The sequence below is a fragment of the Schistocerca cancellata genome, chromosome 1 (assembly GCF_023864275.1).
Source record: "Schistocerca cancellata isolate TAMUIC-IGC-003103 chromosome 1, iqSchCanc2.1, whole genome shotgun sequence".
In the NCBI taxonomy this organism is placed as follows: Eukaryota; Metazoa; Arthropoda; class Insecta; order Orthoptera; family Acrididae; genus Schistocerca; species Schistocerca cancellata.
In genome coordinates this window covers 180,039,049-180,061,140 of record NC_064626.1, presented here as the reverse complement: position 1 = coordinate 180,061,140, position 22,092 = coordinate 180,039,049, and the positions used below count along the sequence as shown (strand labels likewise).

General features: G+C 40.0%; 1 protein-coding gene across 1 annotated transcript in view; it reads right to left on the bottom strand.

The window, feature by feature from the left end:
- The window catches only part of LOC126161876 (glycoprotein 3-alpha-L-fucosyltransferase A-like), a 73,101-nt gene that overhangs the window by 1,642 nt on the left and 49,367 nt on the right, over positions 1–22,092 (bottom strand). The window contains exons 3-4 of the mRNA XM_049918050.1: positions 20,614–20,843; positions 13,075–13,303 (exon numbers count right to left, since the gene is read on the bottom strand). Of these exons, the coding sequence (XP_049774007.1) occupies positions 13,075–13,303; positions 20,614–20,843 (459 nt within the window). The remainder of the gene's footprint in view (positions 1–13,074; positions 13,304–20,613; positions 20,844–22,092) is intronic.

Sequence of the window (22,092 nt, the reverse complement as noted above, 5' to 3'; positions counted from 1 at the left end):
TTGGCCCCCATTTTATCGATGGCAACCTAAATGGTGCAATGTATGCTGATTTCCTCCGTAATGTTCTACCGATGTTAATACAAGATGTTTCACTGCATGACAGAATGGCGATGTACTTCCAACATCATGGATGTCCGGCACATAGCTCGCGTGCGGTTGAAGCGGTATTGAATAGCAAATTTCATGACAGGTGGATTGGTCGTCGAAGCACCATACCACGGCCCGCACGTTCACCGCATCTGACGTCCCCAGATTTCTTTCTGTGGGGAAAGTTGAAGGATATTTGCTACCGTGATCCACCGACAACGCGTGACAACATGTGTCAGTGCATTGTCAATGCATGTGCGAACATTACGGAAGGCGAACTACTCGCTGTTGAGAGGAATGTCGTTACACGTATTGCCAAATGCATTGAGGTTGACGGACATTTAAAAAGGAAATCAACCAGATAATGACGCAACAATTAAAGAAGGAATTGAAGGTTTAGGTGATACTGTTTTGAAAACTATTGAAGAAAATATAGAAGCTGAAAAACAAATTATTCCTTATAATCAACATAATTTAGAAGAATTTAACAATATTCTAATAATTAAACAGTATGATAGTGATAAAATATACTATAAATTAAATGAATCAGAAATACATGATTTACTGAATAAATATGAAGAATTTAAAAACAGAAAAAATCAAAAGAGAAAGATGTTGAAAATATAAGTGAAAGAATGTTAAAACTCATCAATCATAGTGAACCTAGTATTTTTGTATTAAGACCAGTTGGTAATTTTAAATATATTAGTAAATATCCACTTGAATTCAATGGTGATAAATTAAAAATTGGTGAAAAATAATATGAAGGTACTGATGAATTAATGAATCTTTTAACTAAAATACAAATTGCTTTGGATGATTTAGCTAAGAATTGGATTCTCCTTACTTGCAAAATTCTGCCTGAATTTTATTTGACTCAATTGCTCTGTGTTCTGATAATAATCCAAATTAACATTAAATCAAGTAAAGGAATAAATATTATTATCTGACATAAATAAATGTGAAACTTATATCACTAGTTTTTCAGAAAGAAATCTTAATGATTCATTCAAAATGTTGATGAAAGGATAGTAAAAAAAAATATTCAGAAAAACCAATTGAATATATCCAGAATGAGATTTTCACTCTGCAGCGGAGTGTGCGCTGATATGAAACTTCCTGGCAGATTAAAACTGTGTGCCCGACCGAGACTCGAACTCAGGACCTTTGCCTTTCGCGGGCAAGTGCTCTACCAACTGAGCTACCGAAGCACGACTCACGCGCGGTACTCACAGCTTTACTTCTGCCAGTACCTCGTCTCCTACCTTCCAAACTTTACAGAAGCTCTCCTGCGGTTCGTTTCATATCAGCGCACACTCCGCTGCAGAGTGAAAATCTCATTCTGGAAACATCCCCCAGGCTGTGGCTAAGCCATGTCTCCGCAATATCCTTTCTTTCAGGAGTGCTAGTTCTGCAAGGTTCGCAGGAGAGCTTCTGTAAAGTTTGGAAGGTAGGAGACGAGGTACTGGCAGAAGTAAAGCTGTGAGTACCGCGCGTGAGTCGTGCTTCGGTAGCTCAGTTGGTAGAGCACTTGCCCGCGAAAGGCAAAGGTCCTGAGTTCGAGTTTCGGTCGGGCACACAGTTTTAATCTGCCAGGAAGTTTCAATTGAATATATTTCATGAATGATGTTGATTGGTTAATAGATACATTAACAGTAATCCATAGAGAAGAATTAGCTGAAAATAAAAATTATCATTATGAAAACTTAAAATGATGAAAATGTTTAGTATTAAATTTAATGATTATATAATTAACAATCTAAATGGAATTCCATATTTTATTGTCATTTTGAATAATTATCACCTACATTGTGGGAAAGTGAATATGGAAAAGGTTTAGTTAATGATGCAATTAATAATTTACCATTTGAAATGCGTGTACTTGGGCTACAATTGGTGTGGCTCTCGGACTAAAGTAAATGAAATATTAGCACTTGAAGATAAGGGAAAAAATCCATTAGATCAAAAATGTAAGGAAATGATATTTATAGATATAATAAAGAATTACAAAAAGACATAAAGCTGTTAAGAAAATTCAATTAGTTGCAAAAGGAAGAATGTATGTTTGAGATGCTTCAGTTGGTGAAAAATTAATAGCAACTGCAGTTAGAAGAATAATCTATGGAAAGCGAAAATTAGTACTTGGATGAAATGTTGATGAAAATGGATGGTATTATAAAAAATTCTTTCTTAATTTTTGATCAACATAACTGAATAACTTTAGTATTAATTGCACTAAACATCAAATTGGTAAAAAAAAAAACAAAATGAACTAAAGTTAAATTAAATAATGAACAATTGTACAGTATTGATACATTTTTAACAGTTGTATAAAAAGAAAAAAGATAAAAAACTGGTGGAAATTTGCATATTGTATTTGTTATTACTTTTTGAAAAAAAATTATTGAATATTTAATGAAGATAAAAGGAACAACACATGAAGGTGGATTTTTAACATTACTATTGATTACATTACCATATTGAGCCACTATTGGTTCACTTGCTGGTGGATCTGCAGCAATTGGAATGCAGTTATAATCAAGACAAAAGCCAATAAAGAATTAGAAGAACAAAAACGACATAATTTAGCAATGGGTATAAAGCAATTCGATGTAGAAAAAAATTCAAAGAAATACTTAAAATTTTAATAATACTTTATCTAATTTTGACATATAAGTATTAGTTAACAACTGAAAATTAAATGTTTTTGTGGCATTTTTATGATTGATGATTTTCCTCATAAATCAAAAATTTAGAATGTGAAATAATAAATTTAGATACATCTGATCATGTTGGTACTCCCTGGATTTGTTATTATAAAAATAAAAATACGAAGTTGGTTTTTGATTCATATTGGAGGAAATATTCCAAAAAACTACTAAATTATGAAGGAGAAATGGTTTATATTCTAACACTGAAAGGATACAAAAGTTTAACGAATTTATTTGCAATCATTTGCTTTTTATTTATTTTAAAACTATGATATATGAATCATAAGTTTAATGAAATTTTAAATCTAATAAATGAATATTTTTGGAAATGTGTTACATGCTAAACTCAATACCGATTTAGAAAAAATAAAAGATACTGAGATATTAGAAGCAAAAATTTATAATGAACTTGTTTCATAATTTGAAGATTTTCAATCAAAAACCACAGTTTTCAATCAAAAATTAAAAATACTCAATCAACAATAGATCCAAACTGAGGATGTGTCCAAAGAACACTCTCCTCCTTTTCCTTAAGTTGTCAGAAATTTCTTCTATCTTGGTATACCGTTCCTGGTTGGCTCGGTTTCAAAATTGACCATCTTCTGTTCTTGGAGGTCCTAATAGTCTACTGAGAATCTTGCATTCTATCAGTTCTAGCCTCTTGATCACTCTGGTTCTTGCTAAGTTGAGAGTTTCTGCTGCATATAGAGCTTCGGGGCTGGTTATAGTTTCGTAATGTTTCAATTTAGCATTCATTGAAATATTCTTCTTATTGTAAGTACTGATAGTTTATATGCTAAGTTCATTTTGTTCATTAATGCTCGCATTGCTTCTTTTTTGGTCAGTCTAATGTCTATATATTATCCAAGGTATTTGAATCACTCCACCTTCTGAATTTTACCTCCTTCTATTGACATCCATCTAGGAGCTGTCATGATATTTGTCATATATTGTGTCTGCTCAATAGAGATCTGAGCTTTAGCTACCTGTCTCTGTAGTTCTGTGGTTTGGTTAACTGCCTCTGCTAGTGATTTGGACAAGATCACAGTGTCATCTACGAATGCTACATAATCTACCTGTACTACTTTATTCTTACACCCCAGTTGTATTCCACCCAGTCCTTTCATTCCCTGTCGCCACTCTCTGATCACTATATCAAGGACACAGTTAACAGCAAAGGGGAGAGTCTATCTCCCTGTTTCACCCCAGTTTTAATCTTGAAGGCCTCCAACAGCTTTCCTCTTAACTTGACCTTGGATGTTGTGTTGCTTAGGGTCTGTTTAACCAGTTCACTGGATATTCCATACAAACTCATCTCCCCTAAATTTTGGAACAGTGTGTGTCTGTCTACAGAATCATAGGCTTTCTTGAAGTCTATGAATGTAAGAACAAACTTTTTGCTCCTCTGTTTTTGATAAGCGATTATCAGTTTTAGATTCAGGATCTATTCTAAGCACAATCTCTCCTTCCTGAAGCCTCCTTGGTACTCATCCGTTTGTGGATTTAGTTGTTCTTCCACTCTATATAGCAGCGCTTTCAAGAATACCTTATAGGTCACAGGTATTAAAGAAATTCCCCTGTAGTTCCCAGGTTCCATCTTATCACCTTTCTTGTGTATAAGATGTATTAGCGCCGATGTCCAACCTTCTGGAAGCAGCTCTTCTTCCCAGATTTTTCATATAATTTGTGTTCTATAATCACATTCTTGTTTGCATAGTTCTGCAATGATCCCGTCTTCCCCAGGTGCTTCGTTATTTTTCAAGGTTCTTGTAATGTTCTTTACCTCTTCTATAATTGGTGGTTCCAAGTTGGGGTTTGGTTCTTTCTCATTGTAATTGAATGTCTCCTGATGGTGTTTCACAATTCAGGAGGTCTTCAAAGTATTCCTCCAAAAACTGACTGTTTTCCATGTCTCCATACACTGTCTTTCCTCCTCTATTCTTACAGCTGACGTTTGGAGGATCATATCTACTGAAGTTGGTCTTGACTGTTCTATAGAAATTTCATATGTTGTTCTTCCAGAAGTCTTCTTCTCTTTGATTTACATATTCTTGCAAAATATATCCTCTTGAGATTTCTGAAAGTTGTAGCAGTGGTTTTCCTTACTTCTTGAATTTCTTTAGATTTCCTGGTGTTTTATGAGAGCACCAATCAACCCATCCTTTTTTATACTTTTTTATTGCTTTATTTCCTTCTACCTACCACCATGCATGTATCTTCCTCTTCTCCAGGCGAACTGTTTCCTTTGTACTGTCAATCAGTGCATATTTCAACTGTTCCAAACCTTGATAGTTCTTCTGATTCGAGCTCACCTTAAAATATTTACTAGTTCTAAGTTTCACTGATCATAGTTCGCAATACAGGTAGGGTTTTTAGTCTGATGGGCTATTGGTAGAAATTTTATTTTTATTTTGGATAGATAATAATCTGAGTCTAAATTTTCGCCCCTGAGGACTCTGACATTTTGTATTCCTTCTCTGCATGTCTTGATATCACAACTTGGTCAAGCTGAAACTCTCCTAGTAATGGATTGGGAGAAATCCATAATTTCTGTTGGAAGACGTTTAAATGCCGTTGATTCCATCATCAGGTCAAAGATCTTACAAATTTCGACTTGTCGTTCGCCATTCCAATTAGTCCTGTTGTGAGCTGGATGGTTAACCAATTATGTTTCTGATGTTTCTGAACATTCTCTCTTTCTGTAACGGAGCATTGAAGTCTCCAAGTAGTACGTTAACATTCTTAGTTGGAAAACTGGATATCTATTACAATCTTTTAATACTTTGGGAAATTCTGCTTTGAATTCCTTTCCCATGAAACAAAATCATACGTTAATCACTTAATAAATTTCATTCAATTTTTGTTATGCTGAACAAATAATCCCAAAATAAATATTTGGTATAAGATTTAATACAAGTATCTCTAAAATTTTCAGAAAACTTGCTGAAATTAGTCATTACAGTTATTATATTCATCTAAACTATAAATATCACATTTTTTCCAAACTGTTTTTGCACATTTATAATCTTCATCAAAAATATTTTCTTTATTAAGTCTCAAAATAAAAACATTCGTTTTTAGGTAATTGTGTTTCTTGCAATTCTTCTTCAGATTTTGTATGTTTGTATGGATAAATTACTTTTTTAATTGTTCCATCTACTTGTTCACCTTTAAAATGTTTTTCTGTTTTTCTAAATTGTTCTTATGTAAGGTTAAAAAAAATACACTCCTGGAAATTGAAATAAGAACACCGTGAATTCATTGTCCCACGAAGGTGAAACTTTATTGACACATTCCTGGGGTCAGATACATCACATGATCACATTGACAGAACCACAGGAACATAGACACAGGCAACAGAGCATGCACAATGTCGGCACTAGTACAGTGTATATCCACCTTTCGCAGCAATGCAGGCTGCTATTCTCCCATGGAGACGATCGTAGAGATGCTGGATGTAGTCCTGTGGAACGGCTTGCCATGTCATTTCCACCTGGCGCCTCAGTTGGACCAGCGTTCGTGCTGGACGTGCAGACCGCGTGAGACGACGCTTCATCCAGTCCCAAACATGCTCAATGGGGGACAGATCCAGAGATCTTGCTGGCCAGGGTAGTTGACTTACACCTTCTAGAGCACGTTGGGTGGCACGGGATACATGCGGACGTGCATTGTCCTGTTGGAACAGCAAGTTCCCTTGCCGGTCTAGGAATGGTAGAACGATGGGTTCGATGACGGTTTGGATGTACCGTGCACTATTCAGTGTCCCCTCGACGATCACCAGTGGTGTACGGCCAGTGTAGGAGATCGCTCCCCACACCATGATGCCGGGTGTTGGCCCTGTGTGCCTCGGTCGTATGCAGTCCTGATTGTGGCGCTCACCTGCACGGCGCCAAACACGCATACGACCATCATTGGCACCAAGGCAGAAGCGACTCTCATCGCTGAAGACGACACGTCTCCATTCGTCCCTCCATTCACGCCTGTCGGGACACCACTGGAGGCGGGCTGCACGATGTTGGGGCGTGAGCGGAAGACGGCCTAACGGTGTGCGGGACCGTAGCCCAGCTTCATGGAGACGGTTGCGAATGGTCCTCGCCGATACCCCAGGAGCAACAGTGTCCCTAATTTGCTGGGAAGTGGCGGTGCGGTCCCCTACGGCACTGCGTAGGATCCTACGGTCTTGGCGTGCATCCGTGCGTCGCTGCGGTCCGGTCCCAGGTCGACGGGCACGTGCACCTTCCGCCGACCACTGGCGACAACATCGATGTACTGTGGAGACCTCACGCCCCACGTGTTGAGCAATTCGGCGGTACGTCCACCCGGCCTCCCGCATGCCCACTATACGCCCTCGCTCAAAGTCCGTCAACTGCACATACGGTTCACGTCCACGCTGTCGCGGCCTGCTACCAGTGTTAAAGACTGCGATGGAGCTCCGTATGCCACGGCAAACTGGCTGACACTGACGGCGGCGGTGCACAAATGCTGCGCAGCTAGCGCCATTCGACGGCCAACACCGCGGTTCCTGGTGTGTCCGCTGTGCCGTGCGTGTGATCATTGCTTGTACAGCCCTCTCGCAGTGTCAAGTATGGTGGGTCTGACACACCGGTGTCAATGTGTTCTTTTTTCCATTTCCAGGAGTGTATATGAATTTTTAAAGTTATAAAGTCCTTTTTGAAACATCCGCCATAGTATATGTTATTCACAGCAGGTATAGCGCGGTATTATTTTACTGTGACAACCACATGAATGTATCCATAAATAATCATTTTACGATGATTCCTTGTTATATTTGGATGTTCAATGGCACTAGTGTACCACAGTGATTACCGGTGTTATTATTGTTCCTTTCCAAAGAAACATGGCTCATTTTGGCGACCAAATGTTAGGTGGAACATTAGGGCGAAATTTCCAGGAGTGTATGAATATTTCAAGCCATGAAATTAAATGAAATATTAATACATTTGAACCTCTTGTTCATTATTTCTAATAGAATCAGTATCTTTATAATCTATTGCTGATTCTTCAATAAGCAAATGAACATCGTTATTTGCTAAATTATGAATATAAATTGGAATAAAATAAGGATTTTGATACTTGAAATAACAATCTTCATGCGCCACTCCTCGATATTTTACCCTCCACGCTGCCCTCCAATACTAAATTGGTGATCCCTTGATGCCTCAGAACATGTTCTACCAACCGACCTCATCTTCTGGTCAAGTTGTGCCACAAACTTCTCTTCTCCCCAATCCTATTCAATACTTCCTCATTAGTTATGTGATCTACCCATCTAATCTTCAGCATTCTTCTGTAGCACCACATTTCGAAAGCTTCTATTCTCTTCTTGTCCAAACTATTTACCGTCCATGTTTCACTTCCATACATGGCTACACTCCATACAAATACTTTCAGAAATGACTTCCTCACACTCAAATCTATACTCGATGTTAACAAATTTCTCTTCTTCAGAAACGCTTTCCTTGCCATTGCCAGTCTACATTTTATATCCTCTCTACTTCGACCATCATCAGTTATTTTGCTCCCCAAATAGCAAAACTCCTTTACTACTTTAAGTGTCTCATTTCCTAATCTAATACCCTCAACATCACCCGACTTAATTCGACTACATTCCATTATCCTCGTTTTGCTTTTGTTGATGTTCATCTTATATCCTCCTTTCAAGACACCATCCATTCCGTTCAACTGCTCTTCCAAGTCCTTTGCTGTCTCTGACAGAATTACAATGTCATCGGCGAACCTCAAAGTTTTTTATTTCTTCTCCATGGATTTTAATACCTACTCCGAATTTTTCTTTTGTTTCCTTTACTGCTTGCTCAATATACAGATTGAATAACATCGGGGAGAGGCTACAACCCTGTCTTACTCCCTTCCCAACCACTGCTTCTCTTTCATGTCCCTCGACTCTTATAACTGCCATCTGGTTTCTGTACAAATTGTAAATAGCCTTTCGCTCCCTGTATTTTACCCCTGCCACCGTTAGAATTTGAAAGAGAGTATTCCAGTCAACATTGTCAAAAGCCTTCTCCAAGTCTACAAATGCTAGAAACGTAGGTTTGCCTTTCCTTAATCTTTCTTCTAAGATAAGTCGTAAGGTCAGTATTGCCTCACGTGTTCCCATTTTTCTACGGAATCCAAACTGATCTTCCCCAAGGTCGGCTTCTACTAGTTTTTCCATTCGTCTGTAAAGAATTCGTGTTAGTATTTTGCAGCTGTGGCTTATTAAACTGTTTGTTCGGTAATTTTCACATCTGTCAACACCCGCTTTCTTTGGGATTGGAATTATTATATTCTTCCTGAAGTCTGACGGTACCTCGCCTGTTTCATACATCTTGCCCACCAGATGGTAGAGTTTTGTCAGGACTGGCTCTCCCAAGGCCGTCAGTAGTTCTAATGGAATGTTGTCTACTCCGGGGGCCTTGTTTCGACTCAGGTCTTTCAGTGCTCTGTCAAACTCTTCACGCAGTATCGTATCTCCCATTTCATCTTCATCTACATCCTCTTCCATTTCCATAATATTGTCCTCATTTACATCACCCTTGTATAGACCCTCAATATACTCCTTCCACCTTTCTGCTTTCCCTTCTTTGCTTAGAACTGGGTTTCCATCTGAGCTCTTGATGTTCATGCAAGTGGTTCTCTTATCTCCAAAGGTCTCATTAATTTTCCTGTAGGCAGTATCTATCTTTCCTCTAGTGAGATAAGCCTCTACATCCTTACATTTGTCCTCTAGCCATCCCTGCTTAGCCATTTTGCACTTCCTGTCGATCTCATTTTTGAGACGTTTGTATTCCTTTTTGCCTGCTTCATTTACTGCATTTTTATATTTTCTCCTTTCATCAATTAAATTCAATATTTCTTCTGTTACCCAAGGATTTCTACTAGCCCTCGTCTTTTTACCTACTTGATCCTCTGCTGCCTTCACTACTTCATCCCTCAAAGCTACCCATTCTTCTTCTACTGTATTTCTTTCCCCCATTCCTGTCAATTGTTCCCTTATGCTCTCCCTGAAACTCTGTACAACCTCTGGTTCTTTCAGTTTATCCAGGTCCCATCTCCTTAAATTCCCACCTTTTTGCAGTTTCTTCAGTTTTAATCTACAGGTCATAACCAATAGATTGTGGTCAGAGTCCACATCTGCCCCTGGAAATGTCTTACAATTTAAAACCTGGTTCCTAAATCTCTGTCTTACCATTATATAATCTATCTGATACCTTTTAGTATCTCCAGGGTTCTTCCATGTATACAACCTTCTATCGTGATTCTTAAACCAAGTGTTAGCTATTATTAAGTTGTGCTCTGTGCAAAATTCTACCAGGCGGCTTCCTCTTTCATTTCTTAGCCCCAATCCATATTCACCTACTACGTTTCCTTCTCTCCCTTTTCCTACACTCGAATTCCAGTCACCCATTACTATTAAATTTTCGTCTCCCTTCACTATCTGAATAATTTCTTTTATTTCATCATACATTTCTTCAGTTTCTTCGTCATCTGCAGAGCTAGTTGGCATATAAACTTGTACTACTGTAGTAGGTGTGGGCTTCGTATCTATTTTGGCCACAATAATGCCTTCACTATGCTGTTTGTAGTAGCTTACCCACATTCCTATTTTCCTATTCATTATTAAACCTACTCCTGCATTACCCCTATTTGACTTTGTATTTATAACCCTGTATTCACCTGACCAGAAGTCTTGTTCCTCCTGCCACCGAACTTCACTAATTCCCACTATATCTAACTTTAACCTATCCATTTCCCTTTTTAAATTTTCTAACCTACCTGCCCGATTAAGTGATCTGACATTCCACGCTCCGATCCGTAGAACACCAGTTTTTCTTTCTCCTGACAACAACGTCCTCCTGAGTAGTCCCCGCCTGGAGATCCGAATGGGGGACTATTTTACCTCCGGAATATTTTACCCAAGAGGACGCCATCATCATTTAATCATACAGTAAAGCTGTATCCCCTCAGGAAAAATTACAGCTGTAGTTTCCCCTTGCTTTCAGCCGTTCGCAGTACCAGCACAGCAAGGCCGTTTTGGTTATTGTTACAAGGCCAGATCAGTCAATCATCCAGACTGTTGCCCTTGCAACTACTGAAAAGGCTGCTGCCCCTCTTCAGGAACCACACGTTTGTCTGGCCTCTCAACAGATACCCCTCCGTTGTGGTTGTACCTACAGTACGGCTATCAGTATCGCTGAGGCACGCAAGCCTCCCCACCAACGACAAGGTCCATGGTTCATGGGGGGGCTGAATAAATAATATCAGTTATTTTTATTTAGAACTAAATGAAAATTATTGTCTTTCTTGTTTATTTTTTGTGTGGTAAAGAGGATATATTATCAATTTTCCATCATCATAAGCCTAAATATTAATTGAAATATTTGACTGGTTTTCAAATTTTTAAATATCTGTTAATTTAACAGGAATATTATTTTTCCTTTTTCTAGAAGTTCATCTAATTTTAATACACTAGTTTTATAATTTTTAACTCTTTCAATGTGATCATTTCTTGGATATACAGCTGATTTTACTGAATAAAAGAAACATTTTTGATCTGTGTTTTTTATAGTAATTAGCTTTTCATCTTTAATTTCTTTGGTAAATCGATATAAAAAGAATCCAGAATTGAATTGTGTCCATTAACATTAATTTCCAAACAATTTTTTATAAAACTAAGCACAACCATATTTTTTCTTTGCATTTCTTCCATTTAGTTAATTGTTCATTTGTTGATTTTTGATAATATTCTTCTAAGTCAGTTGTTCTTAATGAAACTTTATTAATTGTTTTAAAATTAAATTGCTATGTTTTGTCTTTTTAAAATAACAATAAAATTTCATATTAACTGTAATCACTCTTTATTGTATTAAAATATTCTTAGGTGATTTCTTCTTTAATTTGATTAAAAAAATTTTGTGGTTCCACAATATTAATGACATTATTAATTTTGTAAGTTATTGTTCTTGATCTACAAGCAGAAGCTTTTCTGTTAATTCGTTCAGGTGATTTTAAAAATCTTCATCAACTATAAAATTGAAACCAGGTAAAGTTTCTGATATTTTTTGTATAATTTCTTGATAGTTAGCTACTAGAGGATTTTGAAAAATTCAGATTATCGATATTATTCCTATTACCCTGAGGTCTATTTATAAGATCGATTAATTGTTTTTACTAAGTCTAGGATATTTTTTTCAATATTTTGTTTTATAGATTTGATGAATTTATTTTAAAGATTTTTTATTGAATTCTTTATCATTAATATTAACATTGTCCTGAGATTTTTTGATAAGATCGATGAATTGATGTTTGTTAAGTTTGGAATACTTTCTTACATTTTTTGTTTTACATGTTTCATGAAAGTCTTTTAAATTTTTTCAGTTAGTTATTATTATTACTAATATTCTCAACAGCTTTTAGAATAAGAGCAATTAATTTTTCTTTGTGTAGTTTAGAATAATTTTTTAATTTTTTTGTTTTACAAATTGTTTGAAGTTCTTTTATATACATCTTAGTTTTTTCTTCTTCATTTGTTTCATATTAAAATAATCCATAAATTCCCTGAGATCTTGTCTAGTTAGATTTGAATAACCTCTTTCTTTACAATAATTTTCTAAATCAGCATAAGCTAATCCAAGTTTTTCTTTAAATTAATCCTCTATGTTTTGAAATAGCTCAGCTTTGGAGTACATTTTGTTTTGCTTTTATTTAATAGAAAAAATTTAACTTTTTTAATAAATTGAAACATATAGCTGAAAAGTACCTTTGAGTTCTTAATAAAAATTCCAGTTGAAGATACAGATAGATGAGGTTTGACAGAGCTTATTTATTAAGAGAAAAATTTATTAGAGTTTTATTTTTTAAATAAATGAAAATATGATTTGTGGATATGGATAAACATGTTCTTGGAAGGCTTATTTATAAAGAAAAAATTTATTACATTTTTATTTTTTAAATAAATGAAAATTTGGTTTGTCGATGTAAGCAAGTTTTTGAATAGGGGAATCAGCATAACTAAAATTTTTGTTTAATATCAAGAAAATTTCAAAAAATGTTCTCTGCGTTCCAGAACTATCATCCTAATACTACTACAGTACATGCCACTTACTTCACTTAGAGTGTCAGAAAAATCCCTAGGACATAGGAAGAGTGAAAGTCTGGACTTACTTATTTGTTTATCAATCGTGTACACACAAAACTAAAATATTAAGATAAGTTGGATTGGCGACATGATTACAGAGAGGAAATAAGATCGGACCTGAATGTGCTTCTGCAGCTCCTTGGCGTATCCCATCCTATCATTGACCGTGGCGCAGTTGGAGACAAACCAGACGACCTTCCGTGTCTTGTTCGCGGCGACGTTAGCCGGCTGTCGGCCTCTGTACGCTGCGCCCTCTGCGTCGTCGTAGTACACCCATTTCTCGTACGGCGTCACCAGGTCGCTGTCGCGACGGTACGTCGCCGTCCAGTTGATGACGTCATGGCGGCTGCAACACAAAGCACTCCTTTAACTCGTCAGCATCCACGTAATTTTCCTGTCTTTTCTCTTACTGTCTTTCTTCTCTTTGGCGCTCACCATAGGTCTACCTGTCGCACCCTCATAATGGAAAAATGGAAATTGTCGTATGGCGGCAGTGGCCGGCAGTTCCCAGGCGGGAAGTTTGGCCGCCAAGTGCAAGTCTTATTGAGTGCGACACCACATTGGGCGATTTGCGCGTCGACAACGGGGATGAAACGATGATGAGGACAGCAAGACACCCAGTCCCTGAGGGGAGAAAATCTCCCACCCCAGCCGGGAATCGAACCCGGGCCCCCGTGTGTGGCATTCCAACGCGCCGACCGTTCAGCTATTGAGGCGGATACCCACATAATAAGTTCACCGAACGAAATATTAGTCACTCCCTTACCCCCTAACATACCAAGCGGCGTCCTCCAAGGATCCCAAAGAGTAATTTTTATGATTCAATTTCTGAATCTCGACAACAGTCGAAAACATTTGTCGTGCAGTTTTTGCAGCTACTGTGGCACGGAACCAGTTTGCGCATATCCTTCAGTTTATTAGGTTTAACGAATAGATAACACGTGCTCTACAGAAAGAAAGGATGGATTTGTAGTTATACATAACTTTTGGAATCAGTTTGTAGGGCACTGAAAGATGATTTTCCGACCGATTGAAGAAATTAAAGTAAATGAGCAACCTGTCGCATTTCGGGGCTCACGCCCAGTGTAACATTATAAGAAATCAAATCCAGCAAACTATGGAATCAAGATCTGGGCAGCTGCAGAGGTGAAGATGTCATATTTGTTGAACACTCAACTCTCCACTGGGAAGTTTCCAGGGAGTTGGCGAGAGAAAAATTTGCGAAACTGCTTAGTATGTGACTTGATGGAAACACTGTTTGTGTCTCGAAGAGGTGTTACTACAATTTTGTTACAGCCGCCTTAACTACAAAAGTTTTGCTGATGAAGGTTACTATGAGAGAAATTTTGAGAATAAAAAAGGCAGAATATTTCTTTCAAGAACATTCGTATTCTCAGACTGGGTAGCAGTGGCCACCTACGTCCCTAGTATACAGTTGGGTCAAACACTGAATAGTTGAAATGAATGTGATACTTGATGTTAATAACGCTTATTTAATTTAAATGTACTTTTAGACATCCCAAAAACTTTATTTTCTAAGTTATTATGTTGAGAAATTTAAAAAAAATGGGTAAGGTCTGCAGAAGACCTAAGCCTGGTAAACCATTGTTGATGACTTAAGACTTGGCATGTTAAGCGTTAAAAGGACATTGTAGTTTGTGTAAAGTTGGAGTCAGTCGGTCACGTTACCCTCCATCGCCGCCGCAAGTCGTGCCAGTGAAGTTTTACGTGTGTGCCAGTCAGTTATCTGGAATTCACGAAGGGAGATGAGTCGATTTGGAGACGTGACAGAATGACAAAGGAGCTATCGTGTTTCGACGTGCCCATGACTAGATCGCGAATGAAGTTGCCGGATCTGTAGGTCTGTCAACACGGACTGTCCAACGTGTCCACAAGAAATGGTGTGCCAATCGGAGCCATGTAACACGGCCTAAGAACTGCGCTCGTAAAAAGATCGTAATTGACAAAAACCAGAAAGTGGCGTCTCACCTCTCACCTCTCAGTTTCAACCCGGCAGAGGATTGCTATTGCCAGTGAACGCAGGTCCATGATAATCAATTTCCGAGAGAATATTGTGAAGTGATTTGCATAAAGTGAACATTTGCTATCGGGTCACTCTCAAAACACCGTTCCTCACAGCAACGAATAATATTGCACGTCTTCAAAAGACTAAACAACTCTAAAATTGGCCAGTAGTATAGCCTTTCTTCTACAGCTTCACGATGAGTTTTATGTGCAAACTTACTTCTTCCAAAACCATAACAGATGTTCCCAAGATCCACTCAAGCGCCCTATTGGACATCGACGTACTACGAGGGTTATTCGGGAAGTAATGTTCGAATCACCATGGTTAATCGAATGTTGCGCGATCAATAAAACGCGCACGCGCGCCAACTCCCGGCATGCCTTGCTAATCAAACGACGAGATTTGCATTGGTGTTATGGCGGTGTGCTGTTTAAAGTTTTACTTCAGAATGTTTAAAACAATTGATCAGCCTACCGACTGTGAAATCCGGTCAGTGATTCGTTTTTTTCGCGAAAGAACGTTGCAAATTAACCGACAAACAGGTCAGGTGTATGGCTCCAAAGAGAAGAGTAACAGTAGTATCAAGACCGACCATCAGTGATTTCAGAAGATTTGGTCAATGGCACGGACAAAAAGGCTGGTAAAGACTGGCGATCCACAATTTCGACTTTAGAGTTGGAATTTCCGAATGTGGGTAGAACAACTTTGGATAAAATTGTCTCTGAAAATTCGCAGTTTAGAAAATTGTGTACACTTTGGGTTCCGAGGCTGCTTACTGAGAAACACAAAATTGATTGTGCTCTTGGTTTTTTTGATTGATATAATAAAGAAGGTGATCAATTTTTAGAAAACATCAGAGGGGACTAGACGTGGGTTTCTCACATGACTCCCACAGTCTAAGGGTACGTTTACGCAGCATCCTCACTGCAGGTACCTCGCTGCTTCCTGCTGGCAAATCACAGCTCGTTGTTAGCATGGGGCCTTGTTCATGTACGCTACAACCTCGTTGCACGTTGTCCGCCAGGAATAATTATCCTGCAACTTTTCAGATATCGAACAGAGTGCTAACAGCACCAAACGCGGCACTGCTGGAGTGACCTTGAACAGCCTGTCATGGGTCAAGTTAGAGGACATAGAGCGATGGTCGCAGCGCGGAGCACAAACTAGTTAGGCATCATCACATGACGAGGATCGTAATGAGCAGCGGAGCGAGCAGCGATGGTTCAAGTTAAATGGGCCGGTAAGACGCAGTGGGCTTAATTCATAAACGCCGTCCGATACCAGCGAGCAGCGAGGTGGCAGCATAAACGCACCCTTAACGTCAGTCACTTGACTGGTGTGAGCAGTCAAAGTCAAGGACAAGCAAACAATCTAAATACGCAAGGTTTTCTCAACCGTGTCTTGTTAGTTGAACTTATCCACCAATAAGTGCAATCGCTTACTGCGCTGCATTGAATAAATTTCGACGTGCAATACGGAATAAGCGATGTGCCCTTTTGACGTCTGGAGTTTTATTGCTGCCTGACAACGCCAGACCCCATTCTGCCATCCACGCCAAAAATTTGATTAGATATTGGCGCCCTATGATTTTCACTTGGTCCCCTATCTAAAGTAGTTTCTTGGTGGCAAGCGCTTCGCAGCAGATGACGACGTGAAGAACTTTGTGACAAATTTTTTAACAAATAAAGAAAATATGTAGAAAAATATAGAAACATGCAAAGAATTAAACAAAAAGAGTTTTTTGAAAAAGTCTTTGATAGTTTATGTATTATGTACTATAAGAAATCTGATCTTACTTTTCGAATAACCCTCGCACATCACCGGTTCTTAATCGAACAGAAAATGTTTGTGATCATTTTTAACAGTGCGTGTAATGTAACCATGAACACCCCCGCGAGCTGGCACCTCTACAGGATCTAATCATCAAGCTTTAGTTGTCTAAGGAGTATCTGAAGAAATCTGCAAACTATCTTCTTCATTGGGCTGACTCCATTCTCCAGACTAGAGACGGTGGTCCATGGTGGTAGCTTCATGTCTCCTGGGGATGACAAAATATTTGCTCCGTGTGTTTATATCAACAGCTGATGCAGTGCATATAATGAACCAGCATGTTTAAATTGTCATGGTAGATATCAAAATGTGCCCGAAATATTCTACAGACAGTGTAGTAACTAAAGCAAAAGTTAACTAATCCTTCCGTCGCTTGTTGGTAGAACAGTTTCATAATTATAAACAAAAAGCAAAATATTCAAACAGATGTCCCACATCGAGAGTGAGGTACGAACCTGGAGTAAATGTCATCTTTGACAGTGCAGTAGTAACACATAAAAAAGTTAAACAATAAAGGGAACAAATCAGAATAACATTAAACTTAAAAAATCAGTACCTGTTTCACAGTTTAAATTAAAACAACAATCTCAATAAAATCAAATTAGTACATGACAAGAGTGCTGAAAAAATAGCTTGAAGGGGTATGTCACGTGTAACAGGCTGAAGACATACTAGATCTTTAATACCTCTTCAAGTAGTCTCCAGTAGTCTTGTCACGTACTAATTTTATTTTAATGCGATTGCTAACCTAATACCTATCAAAATATTTCACGTGTAATAACTCCTCAAGCCATTCTTCAGCAGTCTTATTACGTACTAATTTTATTTTATTGAATTAGTTAATTTAATTTAAATTGTTCTATAGACACTGGTTTTTCGAGTTTAGAGTTAACTACTTCTGGTTTGTTCCCTTTATATGCACACTGATAAACCAAAACACTACGACCACTGCCCTGCCGCCTGGTGTCGTTGTGGGCACGTAATGCGGAAACAAAAGTATGTAATTGGAGCAGACATGGACGGAGATCATCCTAGGGCAGATATGGGCTACAAATAGGGAAATCCATTGGGATAAGCGAGTTTGACAAAGGGCAGGTTATTATTAGCAGAGCCTGCGGAAGAGGATCTCGAAAACTCCAAAGCTGGTCAAATGTCCACGTGCTACTGTCGTCAGCATGTACTGAAAGACGTAGAAGGACAGTGAAACTACCAATAGACCCTAAATGGCTGGACGTCAGCGACTTTCACAGAACGTGGTTGGTTCAAATGGCTCTGAGCACTATGGGACTCAACATTCTTTTGTTTAAAAATCTTATGGGACTTAACTGCTAAGGTCATCAGTCCCTAAGCTTACACACTACTTAACCTAAATTATCCTAAGGACAAACACACACACCCATGCCCGAGGGAGGACTCGAACCTCCGCCGGGACCAGCCGCACAGTCCATGGCTGCAGCGCCTTAGACCGCTCGGCTAATCCCTCGCGGCACAGAACGTGGGATACGGAAGTTTGCCTGCTTTGTAAAGTAGGATAGATGGTGATCTGTGGCTCTCTGCCGAAAGAGCACAATCTTAGTGCAGGCCAAAATGTTTCGGAGCACACCGTTCATGGTACATTGTTAAACATGGAGCTCCACGGCAGATCATCCCTACGACCCGCGGCTCTACCGTTCATTCGATCCCTGCGAAACCCTACGTTTCAGCAGGATAATGCACGACCGCATGTTGCAGGTCCTGTACGGGCCTTTCTGAGTACAGAAAATGTTCGACCGCTGCCCTGGCCAGCTCATTATTCAGATCTCTCACCAATTGAAATCGTCTGGTCGATGGTGGCCGAGCAACTGGCTCGTCACAATACGCCAGTCACTACTCTTGATGAACTGTGGTATCGTGTTGAAGCTGCATGGGCAGCTGTACCTGTACACGCCATCCAAGCTCTGTTTGACTCAATGCCCAGGCGTATCAAGGCCGTTACTACGGCCAGAGGTGGTTGTTCTGGATACTGATTTCGCAGGATCTATGCACCCAAATTGCGTGAAAATGTAATCACATGTCAGTTCTAGTATAATATATTTACCCAACGATATCGTCAATTACGATTGCAGTGGGCGAGGACCATCGGGATTCGACCGTCGATCAATGCAAATGTGTCGGCTCTTCGGATGAATCACATTTTTGCTACACTAGGTCGATGGTCGTCTCCACAAACGCCGTCATCGAGGTGAACGCCGGCTCGAAACGTGCAGCGCGCCACGGACGCAGACTAGTGGGAGCAGTATTATGCTATGAGAGAGATTCTCCTGGGACCTTTGGTAGCCATCGAAGACACGCTGACAGCTGCGAACCACTTGCATCCCTTCATGCTCGATGTCTTCATCCGACGGCCATGTCATCATTCAGCAGTACAATTTCTGTGTCGCGGAGCCAGAACCGTGCTACGGTGCTTCGAGGAGCATTATAATGAACTCACGTTGATGTCTCAGCGACCAAATTCACCTGAAGTAAATCATATGGAATACACTCGGGTCACTATCGGGCGCCATCACAGCGTATGCAAATCAGCAGCCCATTGTGATTATGTAGGCTTTCCCGGCGTAATAAATCTTGAAAGTCTCTTCGGGTTTGCTGCCGGATCCTAAAATCAACTTGACTCGATATTTCGGCGATCCAACTGGTCGCCATCTTCAGGAAATGCTGCTTCTGGTGATGAGTCCCGCTGAGAACTGACGCCAGGCTGCAAACCGACGTCTTATATAAGCCACCGTTCAGTACACGGCGCATGCGCCGCCCATCACTGATCCGTGTCAATGTGGGAAAGCTTACATTGGCCGTTCGATTCGCACAGTGCATGACAGGTGTGTGAAACATCGCCGTCATACGAGGCTACGACAGCCGGAAAAATCGGCAGTAGCAGAACACTGCTTAAATGAGGGACACAGTATGAAATTTGATGAACCTGTGGTAGTTGCCAACATTTCCGGTTTTGGAACAGTGTCTATAAAGAGGCGATTGAAATTTGGTTGGCTGATAATTTAAGCAACAGAGACGATGGGTTTCCTCTTAGCAAGACGTGGAATCCTGTATTATCTCGCATCAAAATTGAATGTTCTTCGGTGTTGCCCTGAGTGCGATATATTGTTGCCAGCAGTGTTCCACTAAGGGCGGCGCCACCTCCCTGTCTTGGAGGTCAGCAACCGTGATGGGCGGCGCATGCGCCGTGTACTGAACGTCGATTTGCAGCCTGGCGTCAGTTCTCAGCGGGACTCATCAGCAGAAGCAGCATTTCCTGAAGATGGCGACCAGCTGGATCGCCGAAATATCGAGTCAAGTTGATTTTAGGATCCGGCAGCAAACCCGAAGAGACTTTCAAGCAGCCCATTATTTACGAGAATTATATGATCTGTATGTAGATATCTATTGCCACTTACCTCTACAAACCAAACTGTCGGATCCCTGATACGCAGAATCAGTGATGTATTTCGTTCCAGAGACGGACAAACGAGCTATTAAGCAGGTGGTCATAATGTTTTGGCTTATCAGTGTATTCACTGTATAACTTTAATGTTTTTAATTGGATTACGACAGCACTGTCAAAGATTACTTTTACTTTGTGTTTGTACTTCTCTCTCGATGTGTCACATCTGTTTCAGTGTTGTCCATGGACGACGACAGACAGTTGATGATGGTTTGGTAATCGTTTGACGAAGCAAATTGATACTGTAGAACATACACAATATTATGTTTTTCATTTACATCGAAAGTACAAGTGCTTAAGGGCATGAAGAAAGTGTGAACATCACCTAAATTTCTTGCCATAGGCGGGAGGCTCCAGCATATAAAGTATCCATATCTGCTCGGGGCGGCGCGGGAATGGCGTGCGCGGGATGAAATCCCTGAAGATGATGGCGTCGGCGTCCCAGGCGTCGAGGCGTCGGTCGCTAAGCGAGCACTCGCTGACGGGGCAGTGGGCGAACGGCTCCTCGCCAGCGGGGACGTCCCCCCAGGACGCCAAGCCATTGTACACCACAACCTGTAGGAAAAGTTGTTGTTGTTGTTGTTAGGTCTGCTTAACTCTAGACATGTAATTTAATCCATTGCACAAATGGTTTCTCGCCGTCGTGGACGTTATCCTAGGACTGCCGACCGAACACAATCTGGGCACACATTTAATGTTTTCGTTATGGTAGGTTAACTCTAGGCCTGAAATTTAATCCAATGCAGGAGTGGTTAACTGTCATCGGCAACGTCCACCAGGACTTCAGATTACTTCGCTACTATCTGTGAGCACAGTTACTGTTGTTGTCGTTATGAGCGGTTAACATCAACGCTATGGTGGCGTAGGGAAACAATTGAAGGAGTTGAAAACAAATAAGTCACCAGGTCCAGATGGAATCCTAAGGCGGTCTGAGGCACCTTGCCACGGTTCGCAAGACTCCGCCCGTCGGAGGTTCGAGTCTTCCCTCGGGCATAGGTGTGTGTGTGTGTGTGTGTGTGTGTGTGTGTGTGTGTGTGTGTGTGTGTGTGTGTGTGTGTGTGTGTGTGTTGTCCTCAGCTCAAGTTAGATTAAGTAGTGTGTAAGTCTAGGGACCGATGACCTCAGCAGTTTGGTCCCATAGGAACTTACCACCACAACCACAATCAGAATCCTAATGTGGTTTCTCAAAGAGGGGTCCCAGCTGAGGTTCGAGTCCTCCCTTGGGCATGGGTGTGTGTGTTTGTCCTTAGGATAATTTACGTTAAGTATTGTGTAAGCTTAGGGACTCATGACCTTAGCAGTTAAGTCCCATAAGATTTCACACACATTTAAACATTATTGCTCAAAGAGGCCGCGCAGGATTAGTCGAGCGGTTCAAGGCGCTGCAGTCATGGACTGTGCGGCTGATCCCGGCGGAGGTTCGAGTCCTCCCTCGGGCATGGGTGTGTTTGTTTGTCTTTAGGATAATTTAGGTTAAGTAGTGTGTAAGCTTCGGGACTGATGACCTTAGCAGTTAAGTCCCATAAGATTTCACACACATTTGAACTTTTTTTTTCTCAAAATGTACTCTACGGCATTGGCCCCTTATCTAGGTGCGTTTATCGCAAATCTCTCGCCCAGCGCAAAGTTCCAAGCGACTGGGAAGAAGAACAGGCGACTCCTGTATATAAAAAGGACAAAAGAATTGACTCACAAAATTACAGACCAATGTCCCTAACTTCGTTTTGCTGCAGAATATTCTCAGTTCGAATTTAATAAATTTTCTTGAGACCGAGAATCTTAGAAAGCATTACTCGTGCGGCAC